This window comes from Urocitellus parryii, chromosome 11 (genome assembly GCF_045843805.1).
Source record: "Urocitellus parryii isolate mUroPar1 chromosome 11, mUroPar1.hap1, whole genome shotgun sequence".
NCBI lineage: Eukaryota > Metazoa > Chordata > Mammalia > Rodentia > Sciuridae > Urocitellus > Urocitellus parryii.
In genome coordinates, this window is record NC_135541.1 from 7,479,779 (window position 1) to 7,507,676 (window position 27,898).

At 49.2% G+C, this 27,898-nt stretch overlaps 1 protein-coding gene across 1 annotated transcript; it reads right to left on the reverse strand.

The window, feature by feature from the left end:
• Window positions 1-505: 505 nt before the first annotated feature.
• LOC144249152 (PRAME family member 12-like) lies at window positions 506-27,767 on the reverse strand. The gene is made up of 4 exons (XM_077791360.1): window positions 27,645-27,767; window positions 26,521-26,636; window positions 25,342-25,742; window positions 506-672 (listed from the first exon to the last, which is right to left on the reverse strand). The coding sequence occupies exons 1-4, from the start codon at window positions 27,765-27,767 to the stop codon at window positions 506-508; spliced, it is 807 nt and encodes a 268-aa protein (XP_077647486.1).
• Window positions 27,768-27,898: the final 131 nt, after the last annotated feature.

Consider the following 27,898-nt stretch of genomic DNA (forward strand, 5'->3'; position numbering starts at 1 on the left):
CCAGGGGGCCCTTAAGCTCTACCCCTTGTTTCACAAGGACAGGGGCAACCTGAGGCCCAGAGAGGGATGGATTCCCCGAGGCTCTCACAGCTGGCTCCCACCCTCAGGGAGCGTGTGGTCCAGTGGGAGAAGCAGAACTGATGATGAGCCCACCACGAAGACCCCGGGAGCAGCTGGTGTGGCCAGGAGGAAGGCAGCCCACCCTGAGAGCTGGCAGTGAGGCTGGAGTCCAGCTCATCCTTCCACCGCTGCCCAGGCTGTGGAGGGCCTCGCTGGCTCCCAGCAAGGGAAGACACGTCCCATGCCCCCTGTGCCTCTGTGCTCTCCAGTCTTTTTAGGGATTTGGGGAAGGGGGAGCCTTCTGGTAGGAGGTCAGGGCATTAGGGGATCTACTGACAGAAGAACTCAGGCGCTGCCCTCTCCCAGGCCAGGAGTCCACCCAATGTGGTCATCGGCTGCGTGTGTGAAAGGCCTACGGTCTCTCTAAGGGCTCCTCTCTGGACCCTCACTCCACGCCCCTGAGTCTCTGCCTCACTGTGCCCCATAAGCCTCCACTCCACTGGACCTTCATGTCCAGGCCCAGCCAGTCTGGTTCCGGAAGATCCTTGTTCTTCCCAGGGCTCAGGGTCTCGCCCTCCAGACTCAGAGCAAAGTGCCTCCCGTGGATTCCTCCTGTGAGAGTCAGAGAGGAAGGCAGCTGTCCGCCTTCCCGTCCTTAGCACCCCCCACCCCCCACCCCAGCGTGTCCGTGTAACTCAGGTCCTGTGTCCTTGTAAGTCAGGTCCCAGACCCTCAGGGAGCCTCTGGTCCAATGGGAGAAGCAGACCTGATGATGAGCTCAGCCGATGTGTTCTGCCGCCAAAACCAAACAACAAATAGATCATGGAGGGAACTATTCTACCGTGAATGTCTTTCCTACCTCCTTGGGACCTGCTACTGCGTTCTAGCAAATGACCAAAAGAAGAAGAAACATAAGCAGGAAAAAAAGCCAAGATTGGCATTTATTGCAGCTTGAGCACGCACTGGAGTCAGGGTCTGGGCCCGCAGGGGCTGATGCTTCATCGGATCCCATTATCTAAGGTAGAACCAAGGTTACTGGGTCACCTCTGTCTTCAGATGCGGAAATGGGCTCATAAAGATTGAGTGGCCTGAGGTTGCACAGCTACTGAGGCCCAGGGCCGGGATTTGGGTCCAGGAGCTGTGGTCACTGGTGTGCGTGCTTCACCCTTGTACCTCGTGCCTCACGGCAGAGGAAGCCCTCAGCCCCCTGTGTGCTTGGCTCGTGGGCATGAGCGTGTCTCAGCGATGATTTTGCGCTATAGACAATAATATGACTCAGAGCTGGGAAGCCTGGGTTTGTGTCATCCGCTGGCAGGCCACCTGCTGGCCTCAGGCTCTGAGGTTAGTTCAGCACCTACTCCATTTCCTTCCTTATTCCCTTGAGTGTCCTCATCTGTTTAGGACACTGTTGTCCCCTGGGCCTGGAAGTAAGAGGTGGGTACATACTAGGTGTTCAATAAATGTCTGTTGACTGAGTAAATGACAGGAAGAAGTGGGGTGTGCAGGAAGGTTGTGCCAGAAGAGCTCCAGGAAACAGCTGAGCATAGAGTGGCCCTGGCCTTCCTCACCTGGCCAGCCCCATCCAATGGCTCCACACACAGCTGTGGTGCTGATTAGGCTGGGCCTAATTTCATGGAGCCTCAGCCCAGCAGGAGGAGAGAAACAGTCAATATGTGCCCACTTCAGCAGCATATATACTAAAATTGGAACGATACAGAGGAACAGTCAATAAATATAGGGCAGAGGCATTGGGGACAGGCATAGGGGACTAGAGACCTTGAGGCCATGAAGGACGGAATGAGGAAGATCAGGTCGGGTGGTTCTTCAGAGCAAAGAGCCACAGTGGAGGCGGGGAGGCCTGGTCCAGCCAGGAGGGGCTGGGGGGGCCTACCTGGGAATAGACTTCTGGCCAAGGTGGGAAAGCTGAAGGGACAGGCAGAAGGCGAGAGGATGGCTCAGGTCCCTGGAATAGCACATGTGGGGCTCTGAGTCACTTGGCAGATGCTAGAAGCCCAGCAAGAGTGTGTATTAGTTTGCTATGGCTGCTGTGACAAAATGCCACAGTCCCGGCACCTTAAAGCAGGACCGGTCTGTTCTTGTATGGTCCTGAGGGCCAAAAGTCTACAAGGGGTCTGTGGACTGCCTGCCTTCTGGAGGGTCTTGGCTGACTCTTCCTTTGCCTTCCCAGCCCCTAGGGGACACCTACCTCCCATGGCTCATGGCTGATCCACCTCTGAGGTCAGCAGGGGCGTCTCTCCTCTCCCTCTGCCTCCCCTCACAAGGACCCCCCCTGGGCCCACTGGACAGTCCAGGAAAATCCTCCCATGCACCCACAATCCCTCAGTGATTCACACCTGCAGAATCCCTTTTGAACATAAGCTCATATTCACAGGTTCTAGGGATGAGGATGCGGACATCATAGAAGGGACAAGGTGGGGGTTGTCTGCACTTGACATTGTTGGTCTGCTAGGCTCCATTACACTCTGTCCATTCTGGGCAGCTGGGATGGTCATGGGCAGTGGGAAGGCCATGAGTGCAGCCCAAGGACTATGTCTTTCTGTACGTGGTCAGCTCTCCTTGGTCTTACACTCAACCCACACGCTACAAGGGACCGTGAACACCAAGGCGCCAGAAGTACTTGAGCTGGAGTAGCAAATGTCCAAAAGTCGACATGGCCACCGATCAACAAATCTGGGTACAAAACTAGTAGCAGCAGCAGCTCCATTTGAGTGAGGGGAGGGTTTTCCATCTCCCCCAGGAGGCAGCTTTTTCTACGTCCCACCTCACTCAGCCTCCGTCAGCACCAGACTCCCCCCGGGGGCCTGTTAACCCAGGGTCACTGGTCCACCGGAGTGGATCAGCAGGTCTGAGGTGGGCACAGAAATGGTTTCTCTAACAAGTTCCCAGAGGAGGTGGTGCTGCTACTGGACCTCGCTGAGGACAGGGACAGTATAATGTAACAGCCAAGAGTGTTGACAGACGTGGGAATTTCAGTCCCACTCCTCCTAGGCTGTGTGGCCTTGAAGGAGTCACTGCCCATCTCTGAATCTGTCTCTTCCTCTTATCAAATGGGTACAATGGTAATGTGGCAATGTCGAATTCAGATAAAAATAATAAGCCCCAACTTTATGCACAATATATCCTCCGTGCATGGTGACTGCTATTGTTTGACATTCAAAGACAACAGAGTGGGCATGAGAGCAGTCAAGGGCTTGGGAGGCTGAGGCAGGAGGATTGCAATTTCAAGGCCAGCGTTAATAACTTAGCAAGGTCCCAAGCAATTTAGGGAGACCCTGTCCAAAATAAAAAATAAAAAGGACTGGGGATGTGGCTCAGTGGTTAAGCACCCCTGAGTTCATTCCCCAGTACCAAAAAAAAGAGGGTGGGGAGGAGAAAGGGGGACAGAACGAGAATGAGGAGGAGGAGAAGAAGAGAAAGAAAAATAAACCAGCTAAGGGCAAGTGGACAACCCAGACCTGAGGCAGAGTCCACCCACGAGCTGACCATTCCCTCTAGGGGCACAATGACATCTGGCTCTAGACTAGAACCCAGCAGTAGAAAATTGCTTGGGGTAGAGGGGACACCCTGAGACAAGCCTGCCCCCTAGTGGCTCATTTGACACTGATTTACAGGTGGCTCTGACTTCAGATTTGGTTTCTGTGACTGGCGCTGACTCTGGAAAGCAGACATGAAAGTTAATTCAAAACCAGACCTCGCCAACCCCCGAAAGTGATTTTGTTTGTTTTTGTTGTTGGACAGCAGGTAGGTGATGGTGGTGCACTTGGGCAGTGTCCTGATGCTTGGAGAGCTTGAACTTGAAGGCAAACCATTGTTAGCCTTGACTCTTGTGGGGCTCACTTTGAGGTCTGTCTCAGCCAGATATGAAGGTGCTGGCACACTTCACCATGCCTCTGGACCTTGGTTTCTCCATCTGAGAAATGAGGCATCTTGGAGGGCTCTGGGGAGAAGAAACTAGAAAACTGGACCCCGGCTGTGTGTGAATCTAGCTTTCCTGCTGGGTGTTGTTTCTTCCTGGACTAGAGCTCCTGAGACCCCTGGTGCAGGCAGAGCCTGGCTGCCTGTGGCCCCTGGGAACCCAGGGCCTCAACTCCCCAACTCCCCCAAGGTCAGTCTTACCACCCTTGCCACTGCAGGTTTCTTCCCTGCCCAGGAGAAGCTTTACTCCTCTGTGTGGTGCAAAAGGGCAACCTCGGGTCAAGTTGCCCAGGGCCACCTCCAGGGTCTGCCAAGCTGCCCAAGGTCACTCAAGTGCAAGCCAGTCTTTCCCACCTCAGTGGCAACAAGTCGTCTGGTGGTGTCCCAGCTTCTTGTTGATTCCCTCTGGGGAACATGGTCCTCTCAACAGCCTTCTGGAAATGGAAACAGAGCTCAGGCCATGTTCCAATACTTCCCAAGCCTATCAATTGTCTAGCAAGCCCTGCCAGGGGGCACCTTTCCAGCCCACCTCCCTGCTCTCCCCTAGTTCAAGGTGATGAGTTCCTTTCCATCCAGCTAAAACCAGTCTTGTCAGAGGACCTTAGTAGCCAGAGAGTCCACTCTCCATAATCCACTGAGGGTGGGAGCTATGGGCTCTTGGGGAAGTTGGGGGAAGTAGACATGGGTCCAAGGCATGTCATAGTTTGGATATGAGGTGTCCCCCAAAAGCTCCTGTATTAATGCAAGATGTGAAATGATCAGATCATGAGAGCTGTAATCTAATCAGTGGATTAATCCATCCAATGGATTAATTAGCCCTTTTCCCCATACTCAAGTATTTTCCAAGTATATTCTGATAATTAGCATTTCCTCAATCCTGGATAACCATTGACAAAATGCAGTTTCAGAAGCCCTCTCTGGCTGCAAAGGTCTTCTGACAATGACTGGTTTTAGCTGGATTTCCATAACCCAGGGAGGTGCCATCCCAACCAGGACACAGATCAACTTTCCTCCTCAATGGTCTTCCTTTTTCAAGGGCTTTTCCAAATTCAAAGAGTCCTGTCCTTTCTGTCCTACAGTCTTTCAGTCTGACATTCTGTCAGGTCTCTCGGAATAATCTTATGAGCAAGCCACTAGAGTGGGAAGGGGTGTGGGGAGATGTTCAGAATTTTCTGCTGGAGGTTTCCACAGAAGGGAGGTGGGAGACAACTCATCCCCTTGATCTAGGGGAGAGAGAGAGCAGGGAGGTGGGGCTGTAGAGGTGCCCCTGGCAGGGCTTGCTAAGAAACCACCAGCAGGCTTGGGTAGTGTTGGAACATGGCCTGAGACCTCTTTCCATTTCCAGAAGGCTGTGGAGAGGACCATGTTCACTATAAGAAATTAACAAGAACACCATCAGAGGACTCTGCCACTGAGGTGGAAAAGGCTGGCTTGCACTTGAATGACCCTGGGCAGCTTGACACACCCAGGAGGTAGCCCTAGGCAATGTTACCCGAGGCTGGTGTGTAATGCCAGATTCCTGGGACCCCAATAGACCTCCAGGAGCTGAATCCGATGCAACCACACAAGAGTCTTTATTGCAAGCTGGAGCCTGGACTCACAACCATTCCCAGTGCAGCAGTCCCAGGGAGTGAGTCCCGGTCCTTAGTTCAGTGAGATTTTATAGGTTTTGGGGGGATACTCTATGCATCACAACATCACACAGCAAATCATTCCATACCGTGAAAAATCAAACAACTCTTAACATTGATCAGCACATTCCCTGGCAGGAACAAGTTGGGTAGGGGTGATTGGTTAATACAAAAGAGGGATTCTTTTGAACTGATTGGTTTAGGCCACGAGAGGAGTACGTGCTGAACTACATGGTTTCCCAACATGTTATCAACAACCATACACTACTGGGGGGTCACCTGGCATCCCAGGTATTTCCCTGTCTCATGCTGATTGGTGGTTGCTAGGGGGTTGCTATGGGTCCTCACCTAGCCTAACTGAGTCAGGGCCACCTGGCAACAAAGATCTCTCTTGTTATTTGCAGACAAACAACTCAGCAGAGTGAGTATGTGCTTAGGAGTGCTCTGTGGGTTTTTCCAAGGACAAGGGTCACACCCCCTCCCTCTGGACAGGCTTTGAGTAGAAGCTGTTTTCAGAAATGGAGTCACAGCAGTTTCTCAGGTGTTTTGCACCACACGGAGGAGTAAAGCTTCTCCTGGGAGGAGAAAATTGCTGCAGCGGCAAGGGTCTCAAGACTGGCCTTGGGGCGTGTTGGGGCTATGGATTATATCTTCCACTTATGGGTTTCACCTCTGGGGAGCTGGAGCCCTCCATATTTCCACCCAGCAACCATGGTTATTTTTAGAGGGGTACCAGGGACTGAACTCAGGGGCACCCAACCACAGAGCCACATCCCCACCCTATTTTGTATTTTATTTACAGACAGGGTCTCACTGAGTTGCTTAGCACCCCACCATTGCTGAGGCTGGCTTTGAACTCAGGGTCCTCCTGCCTCAGCTTCCTGAGGGGTTTCATGCATACAGCACTGTGCCTGGCTTAAATAACAATGTTATTTAGACTTTCAAATCACTAATAGGATAATTAAAGGCAAAACGGTGAGTGTTAAAGGCAAAACGGTGAGTGTTAAGCAGAGCCACAGTAAGAAGATGACAATGCACAAAAACAGAAGGAGGAAATCAAGGAAACCAGAGCACAGATTGCAGGGGAAAGGCCCATATCCAGAGCACTTGTGTGTGCACAGAATTAGGCTGTGTTCAGCTCAAAAGAGTCTTTAAAACTATAAAATATTTCTAAAGCTCAGAGTAACCACCAAGAAAAAAAATGACAGCATGTTCCCAAATGACAAAGAAGGAAATCAAAGCTGATCCCAGAAGAAAACACCAACCCACAGAGACAGATGGGAGAGTGAGAGAGGAAAAGAGAGAAAGAGACCTAAAGAGCAATCAGAAAAACAAACCAAGTAAGACCAGTCAGAAATAATCCTGCATCTCTCAACATAAATGTTGAATGTAAATGGATAAAACTCTCCATCACAACACATAAAGTGACTGAATAGATTTTCTGTTTCAATGGACTCAGTTACCTGCTGTCTACAAGAAAGTCACTTCACCTCAGGACACACACAGAGTGACAGTGAAGGGATGGAAAAGATATTCCACATGAAGGAACCAACCTAGAGCAGGAATGGCTAGACTCCTGTCAGATAAAATAGACTAGAGACTAAAACACAATAAAAAGAGACAAGGGGATCACACGATGATCAAGGGTCAATTCAGCAACATGAGACAGCAATTGTACACGTACATGTACCAGACACCCGAGCACCCACATGTGCAAAACAGATATTACTGGAATGTAAAAGACGAAGTCGACGACAACACAGTAATAACAGTGGGGCTTCAACACCCCTTTTCAGCACTGGACAGATCATCTCTGCACACAGTAGACATTTACAGACCACCTACCCAACACTGCAGAGCAAACAGCCTTCCAACAGCACATGACACATTCTCCATTTATTCTCAAAATAAATCTCAATGAATTTCAGAGGAATGGAATCATTCCTAGTCTCTCCCCTGATCCTAACAGAATATCATGAGAGGTCCATAGCAGGAGGAACCCCCGGGCAGTTACAAAACATGGGGATTCTTCAGCGTGCTCCCCAACAAACAATGGGTCATTGAGGAAATCACAATGAAAGTGTAAAATGCCTGCAGACCAATGAACAGGGCCACACAAGATATTCAAACCTGTGGACACAACAAAAGTAATTCTAAGTGGGAAGTTTCCAGCAAGAAATACCTACATTAGGAAAAAATCTCAAATAAATGGCCCAGTGCTGCATGTCAAGGGACTGGAAAAAATAAGCATGGACTATGCCCCCAATTAGTAAAATTGGGAGAAGATATGAGTTAATTAAACTTTACAAGTAGCTGGATTCCAGACATGTGCCACTTCAACCAGCTTTTCCTACTTGTTATTGTCTTGGGGACCAGGCATTGCACCCAAGGGTGCTTCGCCACTGAGCCACACCCTCAGGGGGGATTTTGAGACAGGGTCTTGTAGCCTTGCTTACAGCCTCACTAAATTGATGAGGCTGGCTTTGAACTCACCATCCTCCTGCCTCAGCCTCCTGGGCTGCGGGGACTACAGCTGAACACCACCAAGCCATCTTTTGCAGTCGTTTTTGGAAGAGAATCTTTCAGTACATCAATTTGATCCACCTGTCCAGACCAATTAAAGAATGCATTCCATTGTTTTCATGTGGGTTCTGGTTCTTTCTTTTTGAATATTTCTACCAGGTGGATAGTTCTATTCCAATTAAACCTTCCCAATGTGTTCACATCATTTTTGGACTTATTTATTTGTTTACTTCTTTCTGTGATGCCTTGGATGGAACCCAGGCCCTTCTACATGCTAGCAAGTGCTCTACCACGGAGCAATGTTGCCAGCCCCCTGAATTAGCTTTGATGAAGTTCACTCATTTCTCTAGAAAAGCATGGGTTCTGGGTTCCTAGACTGTACAGGTGAAATTGGCCAGTGTTCCAGAAGGGGTTCTACACTGTTTTGATGCAGGTGCACAAAGGACTCTGCATCTTTCAGTAGCCGCTCCAAGTGTTATAGTTAAAGCATCATCCCGGGGTTTCACAGATTGACTTCTAGACCACTGACATGTGATTGAATCAAGCCTTTATGGAAGCACACAGATGGCGACTGACCACGACATAAAGCTGTTCCCCTGATCAGCCCCGAACAATTGCAAGGTTGCTCCTTATAAGCCTGAAAACCACAAAAGGGGTGTTTGGGGGTCCAGCCAATGCAAGCAAGCCAAGTTACAGAAGCAGGAGAATGCAGTCAGGTGGAGGGACGCTCAACCAATCACAATTAGCCCAGTCACCCCAGTTACAGAAACAGAGCCCCATTCCCCTAATTACAGAAACAATGCCCCATTAGGTAGTTCCATGTTCTTAAAGGTTTCTATAGCAAAAGGAAAAGAACATCTTGCCCTTGTCATGACCTTCTACTTGGCATGGTTGTTTTACAAGATGGAGTCACAAAACAATATGGAGTCACTTTGGCTGGACTATAACACAAGGAGTGGAACCCAGTCCCATCTGCCTGACCCAGCCACCCTTACACACCCGGTCCTGTTTGTCATGACGTCCTACATTTGTGTGCTGTCTCACAGCACAAATGAACCTAGAGTCAAAAATGAGCAGCTCAAAGAGAGGTGAGTGATATTATCCCCAGGGCTCTGGGAAGACTAAGAGCCCTCACAGCCCTTCCAGTGTTCAAGGGGTGTGGAGACACCAGGATATCTTCAAGTCCCTTTTTAGTCATGATAACTCTTAAAAGGACAAATGATGACAGATTTCATTTTACAGATCTTTGGCTTTATTTGAACCTAGAGTCCAGCAGCAGGGCAGAACAAATGCCGCTCAGAACTTTCTGCCCACCACATGAGCAAGTTAGACTTAGAGCCACAGAAAAGGAACTTCCATGAAGAGAAGGTGAGGCACAAAGATCACTCTGTGGGTGACAGATAGGCTGGCTGTGCATGGCCCAGACTCTGCTACCAGTTCCAAGAGCGAGCTGCAGTCTGCTTACACATCCAAGTGGGTTTCAATTCACTGTGTGTGGAGAATTACTCAAGCCATAATTAAAACACGTCCACAGGCAGCTTTAGAACACCTCAAATGAAGATTGGATGGATCTCGCTTCATCCTTGGTTGGGAAGCTAAGGCTAAGGTCACTGCACAATCCCATTAGCCCAGTCCTCAGCTGAGGGAAGTGTTAGGGGAAGATCTGTCAGTTATGTGCAACCCCCGCCACCAGAGCTTGTAATTTGTTCAGTTTCATTTTGAAATATTTGCAAGTGTTATCCACCCAAATGATTCTACTATTTTGCTGAAAGGGAATTTGGATACCTTCAATGGGCACCACTAGTTTAACTGAGGACAGACTACCTAGGTGGATGACAGGCAAGAGACCCAGAGGCTCAGGCTCAGGCTTCTAAACAGCTCTCAGGAGGACTGACGCAGCATCCCAGGAGAGCCATTCCTTTCTAAAAACACACACCCAACGACCTCCCAGGAGATTCTGCCTCCTAAAATCACCACAATGAGGCTTATCTTTCCTATACATGAATCTTTCTAATACATGAAACTGCGCCAAACCATAGCATAGGGATACAGCTTGATGTGACCAGAGCCATCTCAGTCATAACCACCATTTTACCCACCAGTTGATCCTGACACACATCCCAAGCCCTAGAGGCCAACAAGGTTGTTAACAATCACAGAAACATGTTGTCCCAGTCTCTGATACCCAGAACTTTACTTTTCTTTCACCATTTCTTTTGTACTGGGGATGTAACCCAAGGATGTTTTACTCACCATTACTTTATATTTTTTAATTTTAAGACAGGATCTCTCTAAGTTGCTGAAGATCTTTCCAAGTTCCCAGGCTGGCCTTGAACTTGCCATCCTCCTGCCTCAGACTCCCCTGCTGCTGGGATTACAGGTGGGCCCCCACCAGGCCTGTCTTGACCTGTTTCTTAATATCCACTGACGTGTCAGACGCATTATCGCTTTTGAGAATGTCCAGGTATCATCCCAGTGGAAGTCCAGCGTCTTGCTGCTGCCTGAGACATGCTTCTGTCCTTTAGACTCCAATAAATAGCACTGGATGCAATCCTGGGTCTATCTGTCCTTAGCATTGTCTCATTGACCCACCTTCCTTGGGAAGGTTACATAAGTTGCTTTGAGACAATTATCAAGGGCCACAAGCGTCCTGGAGTGTAGTACAGGGCCACATTTCTCTGAAGCACAAAGCAGTTGGGCTTGGGAACACATGACAGACTAATTAATCAGAGGTCAATTTATGTAGGACCTTCCGTTAGGGATGTCACCAGCTTTTTAAGAGGCATTGTAAGGGACCGGCAAAACGTCAGAGGAAGAGACCACCAAGTGACCACTCATGCAATTGGCAGAAGGGGATTTATTGAGATTCCAGCATGCTGGGGCTCCGTGCCCACTCAAGAAAGGGGAGCAGCCCAGAGCCCAGAGCAGGGGTTGAACAATGCTTAAGTACACTTTTTGGGGAGGGCGGGGATTTTACATACATCACAGTCTCCTTTAACAAATCACCATACACCACGGGAAAATCAAACAACAACTCTTAGACTTTATTAGTGCATTCAATGGTGGGAACAGGGCAGGCTGGAGTGATAGGTCATTCCCAAGGAGGGGGTTACATTTAAACTGATTGGTTTAGGCCCTGAATGTCTACATGACAAGCTGCACAGGATCTTAGGCTATAAATCAACTAAATGGCCAGTAGGGCCTTGTCCTAACTGCCTCAGGAATTTAACCCATGCTTTGCAGTTTAGAAGCAGGTTTACAATGCCTGGTCCTTTACATTTTAACTCAGGCTTTGCAGCTTAGAAACTTTACCCTTTCAGAGTCTCTGGCCTTTTCAGGTAGGAGACAGGCTGAGCTACTGGGCTGGACCCACTTAGGTGGAAACTTTTATTTTATTTTTAATTTTTGTTGTTGTTACATACAAGGTGAATCATCTAGCATTCATGAGGGAAAGGGTCAAAGTGAATCCCATTATCCAACCCTTGGTGGTGGTAGGATGTCACAGTCCTTTACCAAATCTGCCTCTGCACATTGACAGGAGGAGTGTGTAGTTTAAGTTAGATACAAACAAAAGCATTTCTATGAATTTGATAAAGTAAACCCCATATGTTATCTCCAACTAAGCATGATTGAGTTCCTCTACAAATATAACCTGAGCATCTATTATTGAACTCTGACACAAAAAAGACCACCAACTCCAATTTTAAATTAAATTAAAGCAAGCTTGTGTTTGTGTACATGATGAGACTGATCAGCGGCTGTCTCTCCGAACACAGGCTTAAGACCAGCGCATCAGCATCCAGGAACAAAGTTTTATAGCACAGAAAGTTGCAAAGGGGATGTCTTGAGAACTTACAGCTAACAGGATTTTGACAAGTATAATACAAAGGTGGATATTAGGTTAATGATCTACAGGGCATGATATTTCAAAGTAGGGTGTAAATTTAAACCCCAATATTAGAATTTATGAGGTGCCACTGAGGTTCCAGAGAAGGTTGTTGTCTGGTTAGGGAAAGCCAGGCATGGGTGAGTTCAAGTCATAGGCATGAATTGCAAACAGGTTTAGAAATTACAGTAATTTATAGTAAAACAGAAATGAACTTTTCATGGCTTTGTGACAAGATGGTTCTCAATCTTCAGATGGAATCAGGCTTTTTGCTAACGGCCCCTAAAATTGTAAGTAAATTTCCTGTAAATTTTTTCTAATGGAGCAAAGTGACCAAGGTCTTGAGGGGAACACCCAAAGCACAGTGGGAGCAGATGCCAGTCCTTGCAGGTAGCTTTCCTCCCAGGGGCGCTCTCTGTGGTGTGCCCTTGGGTTCCCCACCAGCTCTCCCTGCAGACCTGGGCGTTCTGAAGTCAGAGGTGGCTTTCTGGGGCAGCTGAGGAAGTCTGTGCCTCCTGCAAGGACAGACAGCTTCCCCATCAGAACAGAAGGGCACTTCCTGGCTCTCCACCAGGTTTGCTCTGACCCCTCCCCCGCCCCGCCAGCTTCTCCAACTTTTTCCATGCTTCCCTAGTCCGAGGGATCCAGGGCCCTTCTAAGGTCTTGTTCCAGAAATCACAATGCACAAAAAGAGCTTGTGTTGAGGCGGCTCCTGCATTGTCCACCTCGAAGGAAGTGGGGCCCCAGGAGCAGACAGGGCAGTGCCATAGGGGGAGCCATCAATGCTGACAGATCCCAGTGCCTAGGAGCTGCTGGAGATGCGAATTCTCCTCTCCGACCCGGAGTCTGTGAGAGTGGAACCCAGGAATCTTTGTTGAACAATTTCCTTGGTGGCTTTTCAGGCATGCTAAATTTAGGGGACCAAGGCATCTCGCCAAGGGATGAGCCATAGAAAGCACCTACAAGCTCCTAAATTCTCCGCCCAGGCAGGGAGAGGAATCCTCCCCTAAACACTGAAGTTGCCCGGGGGTTGGTGACTTAACGGGGCCTCTGGGCTTTCTCAGTGACCTCGTCCTTCCCAGGTAAAGGGAGAGTAACCCTTCTTAATACAGCAGCTTTTAAAGGACACCTCCCTCATATCCAAACCATGACTGGGACACATGCCTTTGACCCATGTCCACTTCTCCCCAACTTCTCTAAGAGTTTACAGCTTCCACCCTCAGTGGATTATAGAGACTGGACTCTGCCTGCTAAGGTCCTCTGACAAGACTGGTTTTAGGTGGGGTAATGGCAACTCATCACCTTGAACTAGGGAGAGCAGGGAGGTGGGGCTGGAGAGGTGCCCCCAGGGCAGGGCTTGCCAAGAGCCAGTTGGCAGGCTTGCATAATGTTGCAAATGGCCTGAGGTCGTTTTCATTTCCAGAAGGCTGTTGAGAGGACCAAGTTCCCCAGAGTGAATTAACAAGAAATAGGGACACTATCAGAGGACTCAGTGGCACCAGGTGGGAAAGACTGGCTTGCACTTGTGACCTTGGGAAGCTTGGCACCCTGGGCAACTTGACTGAAGGCTGATGATTTGCACTACACAGAGGAGTAAAGCTTCTCTTGGGTCAGGGATATTTCTGTAGTGACAAGGGTAGCAAGACTGGCCATGCAGGCAGATGGGGAGTTGAGGCCCTTGATTCTCAGAGATGACATGAGGCCAGGCTCTGACTACAGCAGGACTCAGGGGATCTCTAGTCCAGGAAAAGCAAAACTCAGCAGGAAAGCTAGATTCACCAGCAACTAGGATCCAGTTTTCCAGCTTCATCTACCCAGCGACCTCCAAGATGCCCCATATCTCAGGTGCAGAAACCAAGGCCTTGGGGCCAGCACCTTCATATCTAGCTCACAGAGACCTCAAGTGAGCCCTAAAAGACTCGAAGACCAACATCAGATTGCATTCAAGTTCAAGCTCTCCAAGCATCAGGACACTACCTAGGTGCACCAACAGTGCTTCTTCCCCCACCACTGTGTCTAATAACAAAAATAAACAAACAGAAAATCACTTTCTGGGGTGGGGGAGATCTAGTTTTGAATTAATTTTCTTTTTTTTATTAGTTGTTCAAAACATTACATAGCTCTTGATCTCCAAGGATCTGGTTACACTTGCAGCCCCACTGCGTGACCTATTTCCTGAACGACTGAGCACTCTCTGTCATTCATCCAAACCCCAGGGCCGTGGAGGGGTGATCTGGGAACTGACAGTTTAATTTGTCCGGACCCCTTTGGTGGGCACGCCCCCGGGAACTGGTGGCTAAGACCTTGGGTGTCGCCGCTGGTGGTAGGGGGAGTTGGGGATCGGGAATCCCCTCTGCTTCCCTTGGCCCCTACAGTCATGCCCACGCCACTGGCCGTAGTAGGAGTTGGGGGTCAGGAGTCCCCTCTGCTTCCCTCAGCCCCTACAGTCACGCCCATGCTGCTGGCGGTAGAGGGAGTTGGGGGTGGGGTGTCCCCTCTGCTTCCCTTGGCCGCTACAGTCACGCCCACGGAGCTCTGGGGTGAGATTTTTGAGGTTTCCCAGCTGTATGTATCTGGTGGAGGTGGGAGTCACACACCTGCTAAAGCCGATTCTGCTGGGAAGGGATCCCATCCGCTGAAATCTGGTGATGTCAGCTCTCTGCTATGGCGGGCCCCAGGCTCCTTGCCAGAGTGTCCGATGGGAGGGGTGGGTCTGGCCTGTCTCTGGTCTGACCCAGTCTCGGTTGATTTCAGTTCTGGTTCGCTGTTTCATGAAGGATTGGTTAGCAACCTCTTCATAGGGTCTCTATGCCCACCTTGCTGAACTGCCTCCTACTGTGCTGGTCACCAGGCAGCGGCGGGCGGGTGGGCCGGACCTCTGCGCCACGAGGCAGAGATTCACCCATCTGGGGCAAACTGTCACCTCCAATAATCCCCAAATTCCCCAGCAGGTCTTACTTCAGTGGAATTTTTCTAGGAGTTTCTCAGCAGGTAGAATCTGAACGTTGTAATGCGTCTCTCTGTCCCCGTGGTTGAGGAGGTACTGAAAGCGCTGCCTCCCCGCCCACTGCCATGTTGAGTCTCCTCCTTCTTTGAATTAATTTTCAAGTCTGCTCTCCAGAGTGAGCACCAAACACAGAAAAATGAAATCTGAAGCCAGAGCCACCTGTAAATCAGCCACTAGGGGGCAGGCTTGTTCCAGTGTGTCCCATCTCCTCCAAGCAATTTCCCACTGCTGGGTTCTAGAGCCAGATTTCATTGTGCCCAGTAGAGGGAATGGTCAGCTCGAGGGTGACTCTGCCTCTGGTCTGGCTTGTCCATTTGCCCTTAGCTTTATTGTTCTTTACCTTCTTCTCTTCCTCCTCCTCCTTATTATTTTTTGCCACCCTTTCTCCTCCCCCTTCTTCATCTCCTTCTTTCCTCATACTGGCCATTGAACTCAGGGGTGCTTAAGCACTGAGCCACATCCCCAGCTCTTTTTATTTTTTATTGAGACAGGTTCTCACTAAGCTGCTTAGGGCCATGGTAAGTTGCTGAGCCTGGCTTTGAACTCACTATCCTTCTGCCATAGCCTCCCAAGCCACTGGGATTACAGACACTTGCCACCATATTTGGCTCCCAGTCATATTTTATTTTGAGCCAGGATCTTGCTAAGTTTTCCAGACTAGCCTCAACCTCATGATCCTCCTGCTCAGCCTCTTGAATAGCTGGATTATAGACAGGTACCACCATGCTCAGTTTAAAATGTAAACAATGCTAAAAGCCACATATAGCATTTGAGAGCATTTGGAAATAAGAGATGGAAAATGCTAATTCTGAGATGAGGATCGATGGTCATGTGTGTCTTGTACATGTGAAAGCATGTCACTAGAGTGAAATCCAGGGAAATAAACAGAAGAGCCCAGCCTATTAAAAATATTGTGTAGTACCAGGTTTGGTGACCTGCCCCTAAAATCCCAGCTACTTGGGTAGTTCAAGATGCCCTCTTCCTAGCACCTCCCTCAGCCCTGTTTTGTCAGAGTTTGACATGGAATGGTGTCATTTTGATGGAAAACTTTCACCATTAGCTCCACCTGTAAGTGTACAGGAGTTCACAGCTGATAGACATCCTCAGCAAGGACACAACCAGTTTCCTTGAGTTGTCTGAAACTGATGGCAACAGTTTGGAGTGCTTGTGGTTGTAGGAAAGTGTTTAAAACCCTTTAAAGCCAGGAAGGCAAGCATGGGGACTATAAAAGGAATAATCGCCAATGATGGAGAGATAGGCATGCTCATCCTGCTTGCTTGCCTGATTATTTATTTATTTTTAGTATTGAAGATTGAACCCAGGGGCACTATATAAGGGTTAGTAAAAGGTCCGTCTCCCCAGTGTCAATCCAATAAACAGGACACAGGTTTCAGAAAAAGGAAAAAGAATGTTTATTACTTTGCTAGCACAGGAGGAACCCAGGGGACTCCTGTCCCAAAGGCTGTGATTCTGCCCATCAGCAGGAACAGGTTGTTTTTAAAAAGGTGTTTCAGAGAAAATGAGATTAGAGAGGAGAAACCAGGAAGGAGAAGATCAGGGAAAGGAAGTTCAGGGAGGAGAAGGTTAGGGAGAAATTTTTTGGGGAAAATTGTAAGATTCAAAGCCACAAGGATATAGTGAGAAACTGATGTGACTCCAATTTTGAGAAATCAGCCTCTACCTCAAAGCAAAGCCTGTCCAAGGAAGGGGGCATGACCCATGTCATTGGAAAAACTCACAGAGCACTCCTAGGCACATACCCACCCTGCTGAGTTGTTTATCTACAAATAACAGGAGAGATCTGAGGCACCAGGTGTCCCTGACTCAGTTAGGCTAGGTGAGGACCCCTAGCAAACCCCTAGCAATCACCAATCAGTATGAGACAGAAAAAATACTTGGGATGCCAGATGACCCTCCCAGTAGTTTATGGTGGTTGATAACGTGTTGGGAAACCATGTAGTTCAGAACTTACTTTCCTGGTGGTTTAAACCAATTGTTTCAAAGGAATCCCCCTCTTGTACTCACCAATCACCCCTACTCAACTTGTGCCCGCCAGTGAATGTGCTAATCATATTTTAGAGTTGTTTTATGATTTTCTTTGGTGTGTGATGATTTGCTAAGAGATGCTATGATATATGTGAACTTCCTGCCTTCCCCAAAGAGTATATAAAACTGCTGTAAACCCTTGGATTGGGGCCTCTCAGAGTCACCGATTGCTGTGTGCATGGAGGACTGAGCTAGCTCACAACAAATGCCTTTTTACTGCTTACATCGATCTCAGTCTCTGGCGGTCTTTTGGGGGTCACAAACTTGAGCATATCAATAGTAAAAGAGCATCAAGGGAACCTCTGTTTCACATTCCCAACCCCCTCTTTTTTGGAGGAACTGGGGATTGAATGCAGGGTTGTTTGATCTCTGAGCACATCCCCAGTTCTTTATGTATTTATTATGAGACAAAGTCTCAGTAACTTGCCCAAGCTGTCCTTAAATCGCAATCCTCCTGCCCCAACTCCTGAGTTGGTGGAACTACAGGTGTGTGCCACTGTGTCCACTACAACCACTTGTTTTTAAACACCCACCCCCAAATTTTATTCAGTAAAAGAATATGACACAAGTCACTGTTTTTTAAAGAGAGAGAGAGAGAGAGAGAGAGAGAGAGAGAGAGAGAGAGAATTTTTGAATATTTATTTTTTAGTTTTTGGTGACAACATCTTTATTTTATTTTTATGTGGTGCTGAGGATCGAACCCAGTGCCCTATGCATGCCAGGTAAGCGTGCTACCACTTGAGCCACATCCCTAGCCCACAAGTCACTATTTTTTTTCTTTTTTTTTGGTACCAGGGGTGACCCCAGGGACAGTTAACCACTGAACCATATTTCTAGTCTTTTTCAATTCAGGAAATACAACCTAATGGAAGAGATTGAAGGGTAAGTTAGAAGTGAAACATGGAGACCAGGCAGAGATACATAAGGGAGTTTACTTTTCAGACTTGACAAGGAAAGGCCATCTCTCTATGGAGAGAGGGCAAAACAGCCTTGAGTTCTGGGTCCTTTATGGGGGAGGCTCAGGAAATCAGAGCTGAGCGGGTCCCAAAGCTGGTGGTTAAGGGTCGGGTTGGTGTGTGTGGGGGGTGAGCCTTTCTCAGAAACACCCTTGGGTGGGAAAGTGAAGCTTTTTCCTGAAATGGCAGCTGGCAGTTAAGATGGCCATGGAGGTGCTAAGGAAGGACCTTATATTCCCTCTTTTTTGTTTTTTGTTGGGCCCCATGGGGAACAGGGATGTAGGTCAATCTTCTCTAACTGCCTCCTGCTGGGAAGGGGCAGTGTTTGAATCACTGGGACAATGAGGGAGGTTGAGTGGTGGTGCAATGCTGTCCAGGGGGCCCAGTTTTGGTGAGGGATTGGTATTCCTTCAGCAGAGGAGGGCTGTGTTTTCCTATGTTCAAGGTCTTGTTGGAGTTGTTTTATCTTGTCCTTTACTGACCAGATTGATTGCCATGTTAGTAGCATTCCTCCTGTAGGTTCAGACAAATCCACCTTTCTTGGCCCCAAAAAGGTCAAGGCCCCTTGGATTCTGCAGAGCCACAGCAGCTAAAGAATCAAGCTGGCATTGTATGGCTAGTATGGTTTGAGCAAGTTGCTGTAAGTCTCCTGGACACTGGAATGGTAATCCCTGGTGGCAGCACCCCTGGGAGGTGAGTGCAGAGTGAGGGAGGAGGCAAAAATGAAAAAGGGGGGCTGGGGATGTGGCTCAAGTGGTAGCGCGCTCACCTGGCATGTGTGGGACGCTGGGTTTGATCCTCAGCACCACATAAAAATAAAATAAAGACATTGTGTCCACCGAAAACTGAAAAATAAATATTAAAAAAGATTCTCTCTCTCTCTCTTAAAAAAATGAAAAAGGGAATGATGGCACTCAGTGTTCTTGTGGTCCTCAGAGACCAAAGGATGATTAGATTTTCAACCTTGGAGAGACGCAGCTTGAGAGGGGCTGAGGGTCTCACTGTATAAGGGGGCAGAGAGGACTGTTTTAAATGGGGTTAGAAACTCGATATGGAATGCCCTCAAGGTGGGCCACCAAACAAGTGGTAAGAATGACCTGATAGGGTCCAGTCAATATTTCAGAGAATTGATAGGAGGAGGCAGGCTTGTTAGGGGTGGTAAAAGTACCAGGTCACCAGGAGACAGAGTGGGAGAAAGAGAAGAAGCAGAATTGTCTTTGCCAGAACAACTTCCCTGTGTTGCCAAAGAAGGATCCTAGTTTATGCAAGAAGGGGCCAGAAGAGATGAGGAGCAAGGGGTAGTGGAGAATCAGAGGGTGGTGGGCTGAGCAGGGAGGTGGGCTGTCCATACAGAAGCTCAAAGGGGAGGTGTCGAGTGGCTTCTTTGGGAGGGGCTGTAACAGAGGAAGAGCCAAGGAAGGAGTTTAGTCCAGTCTAAATGTAATTCAAGGGGCAGTAGACAGTGAGGGAAGCTCCCTTTGCCAAAGTGAAGGCTCTGATGAGGGCCACAAGTTCAGCCTGCTGATATTGGGAGTGGAGGCTCTTACACAACTGAGGCTAGAGAGACTGTCGCCTACCCTGCCCGTGAATTCCCTCCAGAAGGAAGAAGGAGCCATCTGTGAACCATGTGTATGTCGCCTGGAGTGAGGGGCCTTCCTGTGTGTGTGAGGGGTGGGGAGGAAGCTCCCCCAGAGTTTCTAAGCATGAATGGGAAAGAGGAGAAGAGGTAGAAGAGTCCTGAGGAGCAGGAATAAGAGTGGCAGGGTTTCAATGTGAGCAGGTGGGGAAATTAGAGTAGGATCTTCCACCAGAAAAACCTGTAGACATTAAAGGCAACAGGGGGTAACGAATGTCAGCCCTTGTAGGTGGGAAGTTCCTTTAGGTGAGGGGGAGCCAGGTTGCTGAGTGGGGCCCCAACATTGAGTTTCTCATTAATGAGTCCAGAGGCTGCAGCCACAAGGGGCCCATCTCCGAACAGTAGGGTCATGACCCTTCAATAGATAAATGATCCGGGGCAATGCTTGGCCCCGGCATGTGTCCAAGGACATGTAGAGAAAACCCCTGCCTTTCAACCACATAAAGGTGAAAAGGGCATGTGAGGTCAGGGAGATGGGGAGAGAGAGAAAGTTTTCTTCTGTATTGTAGCCAAGGGAAAAGTTAAATTGACACTTATTTTTTTAGTCTTAGGCCTCTTATCCAGCCAGTCTGTCCTTTGTAATTCAATGTTATCTTCAGTGTGGCCTTGGCCAGGGACACTGCTGCCCAGGGCTTTACAATGTTCAATGCCAATAGAAGAAGGGAGGAGGATTCTGGGTCCTTGTTTGTCTAAAAGGAGGGTCTCTGGAGGAGTCCAGAGCTTTAGTGGCAAGTAGAAGCTGGGCGGGGAATCAAGAGGAGCCCGGGAAGGCTTAGATTGGACAGAGGACAAACCTGCATAGAAGGGATTTCCTTCCATTTTCCTGAGTGCTTTCAAAAGTTATAAAGATTCCATAAAATATTGGGCTCCAAGGTGCCATTAGGTGATCATTGTCCAAGTCATAAAAGGGCCAAGACTGAATGGAAGGTCGAAGTATTCAGGAGCCAAATGGAGTGGGGCTACGTGGGTGAGGGGGCAGCCGAGAGGTGAGCCAGATGGGATTCTGGACTGGGAGTTTCCCATGGCAAATTGGATTGCTGGAGTGGCTACAGGGAGGTGTCCCCAGCTCTAGGACTAACCAGAGTGAGGGAGGGGACAGAGTGAAAAGGGGTCACCACCACACAATTCTCTGGCCCCAGAGCTGAAGCCTTCCTGGGACAGAGAGAAGGGAGTCCTCACCCACTACTTCCCTAGTTCCAGGATTTGCCATAGAGAGTCTTGGTGCCTGGCCAGGGCTTTCATGAGCTCCACAGAGGAGCTGAGAACCAAGACGCAAGAGTGAACTCGCCAAGGGGAAGGGATGGGAAAGTCAAGAAACTTGGTGCTGAGCCAAGATCTAAGTTAACTTTCATCTCTAGAGTGGAGATTTGTCACTGCCATCTCTAGGAAGTAGACTTGTGAGAAGGAAGGTTGAGGAAGAGCAAAGTCACTTCCCCAAGGGAGGCCAGTGTGTGGTAAAGAAGAGCCCTAGGTGAATGGAAGAAGGTGTGTGGTCATTGTCCTGGGCCCTCAGGCCAGGGACCAAAGCAGCCCAAATACCCAAATGAAAGAGCAAAGCTGTTGGAAGAATGTGATCAAATCTGCTCTGAAAAGAGAGGGACAGCATCAGCAAGGGGGGAGAGCAGGTGTTGTGACTGGGCAGAAAATGGAGGAGGTTTTGAGACAGATGTGAATGGGCTCGTGTGTGAGGTGATAGAAGGACTGGAAACGTCCACCTCAGAAGTGGGTCATGGGAAGGTACTGGCCAACAGAGTAGGGGATGGCCCTAAGGTAAGGGTGAGGGTCAGGGGAGCAGCAGGTGAGTCTGCATGGAAGAGACTATGAGGGGAGAAGGAGAGCATAGCCCCCAACTTTGTGAGGATGTCCCTTCCTATAAGGGGAACAGGACACTGTGGATTGACCAAAAAGGAATGAGTAAAAATTAGAGAGCCACAAGCACAAACAAGGCTAGGTGTCTATAAGGGTTGGTAGTTGGCATCCAGAACACCTTGAGGACTGAATATGTAGCCCCAGTGTCTAGGACGAAGGAGACAGGCCTACCTGAAATACACAGAGTTACCCTGAAGTTATCTCTTCAACACTCACAGTAGTTGAAGAGATCCCTGATAACATTGGGATCTAGAGTGCCCTGAGTTTCCGTGGAGTGATGGTAGTGGTTGGGGGATGAGGACCTGGGTTTTGTCAATCCTCTTCAGCCACTCCAAGAGTTGAAATGGGGAACTAAGAGGGCTGGATGTCTTGGGGCTCCTATGAGCTTGGGGACAGTCAATGGCCATGTGTTCCTCTTGATGGCATTTAGGACAAAGACCCACAGGCTTACAACTTTGTGAGTATGTCCCTTCCCATAAGCGGAACAGGACACTGTGGAATGACCAAAAAGGAATGAGTAAAAATTAGAGAGCCACAAGCACAAACAAGGCTAGGTGTCTATAAGGGTTGGTAGTTGGCATCCAGAACACCTTGAGGACTGAATATGTAGCCCCAGTGTCTAGGAGGAAGGAGAAGGGCCTACCTGAAATAAGCAGAGTTACCCTGAAGTAATCTCTTAAAAACACAGTAGTTGAAGAGATTCCTGATAACATTGGGATCTAGAGTGCCATGAATTTCCATGGAGTGATGGTAGTGGGGTTGGGTGATGGGGATTTGGGTCTTGTGAATCCTATGCAGCCACTCCACGAGTTGAAAAGGGGAACCATGAAGGCTGGATATCTGGGAGCTCCTATGAGCTTGGGGACAGTCAATGGCCCGATGTCCCTCTTGATGGCATTTAGGACAAAGACCCAGAGACTTACAAGGCTTAGGACACGTACAAGCCTAATGACTCATCTAATCACATTTAAATCAGGGTCTGAGCAGACCTGAGGGACACTTCCTTGGGCCAGTGGAACCAAACATAGATGCTGAGGCCAGATAGATGGCTTGAGGGAGCATCTGGTATCTCTACTTTCAGGCCTTCTTGTCTCCCTCATTATACACCTTAAAGGGTTCACTTCCAGAGCCTCTCTTGGGGAGTCAGGAGCTGCCTCTCAATGTGCCTTAGTTTGGCCTTATTATCAGGGAAAATCTGGGAGAAAAATTATGTCCTCAGTAGTTGTCTTCCATTTGGACCCTCAGGGTCCAGATTAATATAGTGTAATAAAGCCTTGGTCAGGCGATCAAAAAATGCTGAATTTTTAAATTATTATCTTGGAATTCTTCTTGGAGTGTTTCATATTTGAAAACCTTATGGCTGCCTTTCTAAGTCCTGCCATGAGGCAAGTAATGCATTGGTTTCTACTAGTTATTCCTCCAGGAAAATTCTAATCCCAGTTGGGGTCCCAGTAGGGACAATTCAATGTCAATCAGATGGGCAGGGGAGGTCTGATGTACCTCATCAGCATAATTTCTAGCTTGCTCCCAAACTCGCCTATGGTCCTCAGGCAGGGGGGTGGTAGACAAGAACATATGGACATCATGGAAGGTCAAATTATATGATTGAGCCAGATATTGAAACTCTTTGATATATGTGGTGGGGATTGAAGTATGAACTAACCCACTTTTATGTCTGGGAAGGATCTGACAAATAGAAAGGCACATGAACCCGGGTTATACCATCTACCCCAGCCACCTCGTGAATCAGACACAGAGATGTGGGTTGGGCAGTGGCAGCCTGTGAGCGTGTGGCAGGAGAAGAGAAGGTGGAGGTGCCGAGGGGACAGTTGTTGTGGTAGCTTCATCAGAAAGAGAACTGTGTCATGGTGGGTGTCTCACCAAGTGGGTGAAAGGAGAAGTCCTGGATAGAATCCTCTGTCCCTTTGGAAGAAGGTGTAGGGGAGGTGAGGCCTGAGAGAACTTGTGTGGGAGAGCAAGAGCTGGAGAGAGAGGGATTAGGACATGGAAAGGAGAAGGCCTGAGCATATGACATCTCTTTCCATTTTCCCTGAACACTCACAATAGTTGAAGAGATCCCTGATAACATTGGGCTCTAGAGTGCCCTCAAGTGGCAATTAAGAGTCATCATTCAAAGGATATTGAAGCCAGATCTGATTGCACAAGCAGATAAGTTTTGCGGGGTTTAGATCTGGGGTGAGAGAGACCATAGGTCAGACAGGAGGCAGCCTAGAGGACTCTGGGAGGGAATAGATGAGGAGCCACCCATGAGACATAGGGTGTGAATTTAAACATGGGCCATCCCCCAGTCTTGAGTATCACCTATTGAGAGCATGGTGATGCTCAAGTGGTTGTCAACCCCGCTGGGTAAGCGTAAGACCAGGATCCCATAGGGGTACTTGGGACCAAGTCAGGACAGTGTATTTGGGGCAAAAGCCTCTATAAGGTACAGATACCCATAGATGGGAGAAAAGTCCATAGAGAATAACCCAAGGATGAGAGGTAGTCTCACCAGGAACAGCTCCCAATCATCCTTGGTGGTGTTTTATCAAAACCCAGGACCCAAATAAATGACCACTTATACACTGAGTTGATAGGAGGGATCAGCAGTAGCTGTGAATGTTGTGCCTTGGGGTGCCCCCAACCACATAGAGTGCCAGATGATCAACCGTCACTTCCTGGGAACTGTAGGTCCTTTAGGTTGACTGGAGATGAAATGTCTGCTGTTGGGGGCAATGAGGGCCTTCGGCAGAATGAAGAAGCAGGTTCCATAATGGAATCCAGATTGGGGCCCAGGAAAACTCCGTGAACCTCATAGGGGAGATTTGTCACAGCAGGGGTCATCTGGATACCTGTATTGGTACACATTGCTAGTTTAATTGAGGAAAGACTACCAGCAGGATGGCAGGCAAGGTTTGGTGAGGCCCAGAGGCTCTGGCCTGTTGCCAGTGCAGCCAAAGCCTGGGATCCAAGACTTCTGGGTCTACACAGACCCACAAGGAGGAGCCAGCGCTGAGTGTCTGGATGGCACTGAAGTCCCCTGAGGGATGGTTTTCCTCCAATTTCACTGACCACTTAGAATGTTCCAGGCCTGCTGTGGGCACCTGTATGCCTTAAGCCACAGAATAGCTGCCACATATAATGACCAAATTTCAGTTTGATACCTTGAGTTCCCAGGGCTGAACCTAATTGAATACCAAGAACCCAGGGCCATCTTTCTCCATAAGCTCCTGGAGAATCCCAAGGTTTAAATTAGAAATCCAGGTAAATCCATCACAGAAGACATGAGAAGACTCACCTTGAGATTCTGTTCATTTCTGACTATTTATTTATGGACCATCCATGAAAAAAAATAGCTTCTTCATATGTGCATGAAGCCTAAATCCCATTCTAGAAATCCAGATCCCTAGTTATGACCCAATACAGACACATATGGCTCTATACAGAAGGTTCAATCTTCAAGGGCTTTTTCCAATGTAGCCCCCTGGTTCAGTTTCCTTTCCCCATCCACATTTCAAGCAGTGTCTGAAATGCTGGGCTCTCAGTTTCCTTCACAATCACACTGCATCACGGTTATACCTCCAGTTGCCTAGAAGACAGCTTTTTACACACACCCAACTAGGCAGGTGTTGGACAGGAACAGTGAATGAGGCCCTGGTTGTAGAGGAACATGCGGCCACATTGAGGACATGAGACAGTACAGAACACAAGGACGTTTGGCTGCCTAAAGTCCCTCACTATTGCTGTGAGCTCAGCACAGAGTTGGGAACATCTCCCTGGGTGGATGGCACCCTGGGCATCATAGCTCTCCAGAGGGGCAGGGTATAGTTCTATGCTCAACTGACTCAGCCTGGCAGTGTGAAGCAGCAGGTCCCTCAGGGCTGACATGGAGATGCAGTTCCCCAAAAAGCACAAGATCCTGAGCTGGGAGCAGCGGCTCAGGGCAGGCAGGATGGCTTGGAGCTGGGAGTCTGTCATCTCACAGGCTTCCAAGTCCAACCTGTTCAGGGTGGCTGCAACTGTCTCCAGAAGAATTTGGAGGGTCTCTGGACTGAAACTGGTCAGTTTGATGCCCCTTAGATCCAGTCGTCTGAGCTGGCTGGTATTTGGGCATCGGGAGAGATAATTCCAGTCGGAATATGAGAGCGGGCAGTTGGTTATTGAGAGGGCCTCCAGGGGGGTCTTCAGGTGCCTAAGGAGAAACAAGGCAGTTAGTTCTGAGGGAGAAGATGAATTGTCCCTAATCCAATGTCACCATTAGAACATGGCTGACATTATGCAGAATCTTCCAGTTCAGGTAACCCCATTTCCATCTGAGACTTTTACCACCACTTTTTGACCAGGTGGATCCACCATCTCTAAGAACCCCATCCTCAATAACAAGGGGAAAGCCACACCTCTGGTCAGAGGAGGTCAAGGGGAGTCATGTAGGAGTTCAAATCCAGGCAAGATGTAACAAAATCTACTGAGGTTAACCCCCCTCAGCAAGGCCTCCATCCCTGCTCCTCACCCTGGACTGCAGAATTATTACCTGGAGCTCAGAACAACCTTCCTTACATGGGTGTAAGAGGTGGGTATCTCTGCTCCCAGCTGGAGAGCACAGAGCTTCCCTGTTGGGGGTACAGGAGTAGGGACTTCCCCTCCTTCACTGCCCTCTCCTCTACCCTGCTTTGCACCCCTGTAGCTACACAGGCCTCTCAGGAAAGGAACCACAACCAATCTCACTAAATCCTGTCCCCATCAGCTGGTTTCCCGCATGGTGACACCTCCCAGATCATGGACCCTGGTTTAGCCCTTTGCTCTAACACAAGTTAGAAGATAGACCTTCAGGATACAACAGGAACAGATGATGGGTTATTTACCTTCCAGTGTCTTGTTCACCATGAGAGGGTCAGTGGCTGGCACACAGTAGGTGCACTTTCATATTTACTGATATTGGTCTGCAGAGAAAGCTCATCCCACTTACTCACCTCAGCACCTGCTCCAGGTGGCCCTCGAGGAGGAGGACAGCATCCACACAGAACTTCCGCAGGCAGTCCATCCTGAGGAACTGCGAGGTGAGCTTCGAGAGCAGCCTCTCCTGCTCCTCTGGGGAGGTGTGGGCAGGCACGCGGACCTGGGAGACAAGCAGCTTCCTCAGGTTCCTCATCTGGCCCAAGAAAGGAGCATAAGCAGCCAAGGTGGAGGGTGCCCAGGTGCAGTGCACTTCCACCTTCTGGACAGAGTCCAGCTGCAGCAGTCTCAGGACCTTCCTGGTGTGGCCTGTGGGTTTCCCAAAGATCTTCAGCCTATTGCAACACAGGTGTACCATGTCCCTTCTCTGTGTGACCCACAGGAACAAGTGGGTCAGGAATTCATCCAGGGGTCTTTGTCTGAGGCTCAAGTCTATAAAAATCTTGAAGGGTGGCTTAGCTTCCATTGCTGGACCAAGTTTCAATGCTTGATTCTTCTTAATGTCCTCTTGTGAGCAGGCATCAACCATGGCTCCAGACCACATCCTCCAGAAGTTCTGGGGAACATTCCGCAAATCCAGCACCTGCAGTTTCCACCTCCTGTGGGGACCACAGCAGAGTCTCTGCCCTGAGGCCCCTTCCTTCCCCTCTCAGCTGCTGCTCCCTGCTCCACCTCTTCCTTCTGTTTCACTTTTCTCCACCCACTTCCCTCCAATCCAGCTTGGTTCCCCCCCATTTATAGTCTGAGTCAGGGACTGGTACACCCTCCTGGGTGGGTCACCACAGCTGCCACAAGCACCTCCACATCTGGAAGCCTTTCCCAGATGGGGCTCAGCATGGCCAAGGCCTCTTCACCCCTCCTTGCTGGCAGCACAGGAAGCCTGTGGAGCACACTTCAGCACCCACTCTCCCTGCCTATACCCATCCCTTCCCTGGCACTGAGGGTGCTCCCTTCCAGGCCACCTAAGTCCCCCTCACCTGGGGTGATCCTGCTGGGCAAGCAGCATGTCCAGCCCATCCAGGGCCACTCGGATCATCTCCATCTGTGACTGCCTCATCAGGGCGCCCAGGGGCAGGCAGGTGAAGGGCCAGGCCTGCACCATTTTCTTCAGGACCTCAGTGTGTCCCCTGTTGAAGGCCTCCACAAAGAGTGGTGGGAAGAGCTCTATGGGCAGGTCCTCCAGATCCAGGATGGCCCTGGATTTGTTGCTCAGCAGGCTGCACCCTGCCAGCTCCAGCAGTGTGGGTGGGGACTGGATGCTCATCCTGGGGATTCTGAAAGAAGGATACTGTATAATGGTCCAGAGAAAAGGCCACTATCCCATCCATTGCCAGCCACTGGGAAGAGGGTAATGGGGAGTCCAAAAACTCACCCCATCCTTAAAGGGGATAGCCT

Bases quoted from the DNA above. Each gene is read 5' to 3' on its own strand.
- LOC144249152 (XM_077791360.1), bottom strand. From the start codon at position 27,767: ATGAGCATCCAGTCCCCACCCACACTGCTGGAGCTGGCAGGGTGCAGC. The intron at 25,743-26,520 runs GTGAGTAAGTGG...GTTTCTCCTTAG, and splicing joins CACCTGGAGCAGGTGCTGAG to GCACCTGAAGACCCCCCTGG. The intron at 673-25,341 runs GTGCCATCCACC...TGACTCTCACAG, and splicing joins GGAGAGCTATGATGCCCAGG to GAGGAATCCACGGGAGGCAC.